This window comes from Hylaeus anthracinus, unplaced genomic scaffold (assembly GCF_026225885.1).
Source record: "Hylaeus anthracinus isolate JK02 unplaced genomic scaffold, UHH_iyHylAnth1.0_haploid 0, whole genome shotgun sequence".
In the NCBI taxonomy this organism is placed as follows: Eukaryota; Metazoa; Arthropoda; class Insecta; order Hymenoptera; family Colletidae; genus Hylaeus; species Hylaeus anthracinus.
In genome coordinates, this window is record NW_026533254.1 from 3,033,433 (window position 1) to 3,037,921 (window position 4,489).

At 41.6% G+C, this 4,489-nt stretch overlaps 1 protein-coding gene across 1 annotated transcript; it reads left to right on the forward strand.

The window, feature by feature from the left end:
* Nucleotides 1-1,603: 1,603 nt before the first annotated feature.
* LOC128896236 (protein atonal) lies at nt 1,604-2,431 on the forward strand. The gene has a single exon (XM_054159462.1). It carries the CDS (start codon nt 1,604-1,606, stop codon nt 2,429-2,431), a length of 828 nt encoding a protein of 275 aa, XP_054015437.1.
* Nucleotides 2,432-4,489: the final 2,058 nt, after the last annotated feature.

Genomic DNA, 4,489 nt, shown 5'->3' on the forward strand with positions numbered 1-4,489 from the left:
TTTCAAACGGTGAGGCAGATGGGCCGACCGTTGCAGCATGGAGGAGCTGCTCGCTTTAAACGCGTTTCATTAAAAAAATGTGGCAATGCAAATATGCCACGCGAAAAATGATTCACCTTTAAACGCTTAATTTCTAAAAATGTAACGAAACATGTTCAAATTACCAATTTAGGTGTCCCATCTATTCGTTTATGTCAATTCCTTGTACACTGACAGAGTGAACATATTCAAATACATTATGCAATGTGACATGTTGTATAAGAAAATATTAGAATGTTGCTAAAGGATAACGTAATGAACTGAAGAGTTAATTTCGCCTTGATTTTCTCTATTATTTGTTTAAAAAGATAAAAAGAACATAATAGAATAATTTTAAGTCTGCTACGTATAATATTTGATGATTTTATCAGAAAATTAAGAAAACCTGTTTTAAGATTAAAAACAACAAGAACATTGTATATAATTTTGTATGCAATGAACTGTATATTGGTTAAATATTCATTTATTATCTCTAGTAATGTTTTTGCAAAAATTGCAAATTGCAGCAAACGTTTTTATTCTTTCCTTTGTACTGCTACATCGTAACACATGTTTACACTATTTTCTGTATATACAATATATGCGTATATAATTATTTATATGCAGTATATATGCAATATAACAATATATTGTATATAACGATGTGTTTTAATATTGTCGAACCAAGCAAATAACCGCAGAGGGTTATTCCTAGCTATCCCAAACAAAAAATCCACAAAAATAGTACCTACAATTTCCCAAACATTTCATTCCAACATTTATCTCTGCAATCCGCGCTAAAAATTCCGCTAAAATCAACAGGATAAAATTCAAACGGCCTTCAAATGTCCTTGTCGCCCCCGACTAGAGCAACGAGTTCATCGCGCACCCTTTCGAATCGAGACTCTTGTCAATAGTTCTTTACACTTAGCAGATAATCGCATCGATTACTCCGCAAGCATCGCGCCCTATTCACCCACGCGTCCCAAGGTACACATACACACGCATACGGTCACACGTGCGCGCGTATTAACCACCCTTGCTGGTAAAGGGCCAAGTAATGGCTGCGCGGTTCTGTACACACGATCGTATAGATTGGAGGCGCCGTGCCACCTGTTGCACTAACCGCACGCATACTCCCAGCCGATTGGCTCAACTTGACGATGGGAATGGTGGGGTTCGCGGGCGAGCCACGATTGGTCGTGCGGCACGTGCTGCACGAGGGTGCCTCGCTCCGAAAACGCATAAATCCCCCGGCGTTGCGCCAGCCGAGCTCAGAATCACCCCGACAGCCAACCGAGGCATGCGCGCGCCGAGTTTCGAGGGCACGTTTCGTTCCTGCGCGATCATCACTGTCAATTTCGTCACGTACAATTTACTTCCGCCGATCGCAAACGTTATCGACCCGCGGTGGATACATCCAGCAACCGATCGCGCGATCTCCGCACGACCCTGACAGGGTAACCCAACTCGTTTCGTAACACCGCGTTATTCGCGTCGATGCAGTGGCCGTTCAGTGGAGGCAAGGACGAAGCTCGCTGATCACACGTTAGGGCTAGTGTCGGTTCCCAGAAATTGTTTCGTTATGGAACTGCAGGAGATGTTCCGCTACGGTTACATGTTCCCGCCGCGCGAAGACGAGGCCGTATCCTGCATGTACCTGGACCTGCCCAGCTACGCGTACTCGAAGAACAAAGCGGATCTGCCGCCGGTGAGCAGCATCACGGTGCCCAAGTGTGTCGTCTATGACAGCAACTGCAGCGACGGTTGGCACACGCCTAGCCCAACCGCTAGCCTGCGATCGGTCAGCCCAGCCACCACCCTGTCGATATCTTCGGAACCCGACACGATCAGCGCCCCGGTGACCTATCGTCTTCTGGGTTCCATGGAGGTGTTGAACGATAGGTACGCCGCGAAGAGGAGTCCCTCGACGGTGGGCGTCGAGACCCAACGCGCTGCGAACACGGTAGACCTAGCCGAAGAGGTAAACAGCTTGGACGCCGATACGGACGGGACCGTCGACCCCGAACCCGACACGGACCACGAGAAGGCCCAATCGAGGCGCGACAGTGTCATCAGCAACTCCAGCAGCTTCTCCGACAGGATCGCTGACGCCGACAGCGAGGACGACCTAGAGATGAGCGACGATCACGCGCGGTCCGGACTAGACAGCGTCGAGGATCACAGGGATTCCGTCAGGAGGAGGGGAAAGTACGTGAGCTCGACGATCGTGAGGAAACGCAGACTGGCTGCGAATGCCAGGGAACGCAGGAGGATGCAGAATCTGAATAAAGCGTTCGATAGACTCAGAGCCTATTTGCCCTCTTTGGGAAACGATCGACAGTTGTCCAAGTACGAGACCCTTCAGATGGCACAGTCGTACATCACGGCTCTCTACGACCTGCTGCAATGAGGATCGATGGGGATCTTGTTCGATTATTTCAGAAAATCTCCCTGTATCGCGCGATTGAAAGAGTGGCCGAAGCGAATGCCGGCTTCGAATTTAACGCTTCAACTGCTGGTTGGTTTAGGAATGGTGTCGAACTTGGAGGGGAAGTTTTAATGATTGACACTAAAACTACCAAGGTGTACGCATATTTATTATACATATTATAATATACGATGTATAATATATAGTAATGTAGCGTACTGTTTATTATAATATTTTGTAATTATAATATATACGTGGTATGCTATATTATACTATATTAATTCAAATTAATTCATTGTGGTAAAAGTACTGTATATTATATAAACATTATATTTTATGTATATATATATATATATATTATATTATATATTATATTATATATTATATATACACAATATAATGTACATTATATATATATATATATAAATATATAATATGTACTATAATATATATAATACAATATGTGTTACTATATACATACATACATATTATACTACACCTAATCAACTAGAGGGAGAAGGAGCAATTTATCAATGAAATTAATTCTCCGTTGCATTAATTGTCCTTAAATATTGCGATAAAAGCATCGTTAACGATTGAGTATCTTTAGAAAGATGTCTAAAATACGCGACTAAAATTGACTGGCTTGGTAGTTTTAGTGTTAGGGAGTGTTCTATTTTTTTTGAACAGTTTCGAGGCAATTTTCATGATTTTCTTTTAACCAACGTTCTTGTTATAAACTTTTAAAATTTATTTTATTTGTACATACATATCTGTATAAGATTCTCTAAAATGTTTATTATCAATTTGTGACTCTCGTGTCTCCCCCCTCCACCCAAAAAAAAGAAAGTATTAAAAATGTCCTAATTGTAGGTAGAATTCCTTTGTAGATCGAAAAAGCCTATAAGTAAGTTGCGCAGCAGATGAAGTGTTAACGAAAAAGCGAATAATATAAGCTTGTTGCTCGTGCATGAAAGATGCACGCTGTTAGTTCGCGATCCATGATCTACGATCGTTTAGCTGAATTGTGTGAATTGTGTTTGTAGTAGATAGTCTATAATTGCAAGATTCCCTGCCAAGGGTTGTTCAATTTTGCTCTGATAAATAACGAACAAAGTTTGGCTCCTCTGTGTTTTAGAAACAACGTTTGAAGCGACGTCGAAGTGTTATCGTTAACGTAAATCGCTCAAAGCGTGGCAGAACGGAGAGATTTAGATTATGTATTTATGGAATTTTTGTAAATAACGACGGCTTTGTACATTCTGTAAAAATAGTTATAGCTCGTATTTAAGTTTCTCGTTTAGCATTGTATGATAAAACGAAACAAGTCATGTTCTTATAATTTATTAATAGACTGTAGATGTTTATGCATTCAGCACATGTTTATGACAAAACAGATAAAATATCAACGGTAATATTAGGATATAAGACGTACTTTCATTCACGTTTCAATTCTTTTTCCGTGTCTGTAAAAATATGAATTTGCGTAAACATCCGCGGTCTATTTATTAGAAATTTAAACGTGCTCCTTCTCGAGACTGACGAGCAATGTGTTAAAGAATAAAGTTATTTTATAAAACACGACGTGCTCATCTTACGATTGCATCCCCAATCCTTCGATTCACAGAGAAAAGGGGACTATGGAATGCTAAATATTTTGATGTAGGGACTAGTTGCACGAATTTTATTTCGAAATTTCCAGTGGAAACCGAAATCGCTCCAGAAGTGTTGATACCAGGCTCGTAGCAAGGTACGAAGTATATTGGGGGCAAAGGAAAAACAGCATCGTCATCGGTGGTCTGGTTGTCATACGAAACCCATGCGACGCGTCGGTGCCCGGTTTCATTGCAATTTGAGAACCTGCAGCCTCCTTCATTCGACGATGACTCTTCTTTCGTTCTCTTTCCCTCCATCTTTCTCTCCTTCGTCCTCACCAGCCTCGTACTTCCTTTTTCCTGTAGTTTCCTACCTGAGCGATTTAATTAGTGAAGTGCCAAACTTTAAGGTGCTCCTCTGGCCTAGAGAGGTCGAATCGATTAT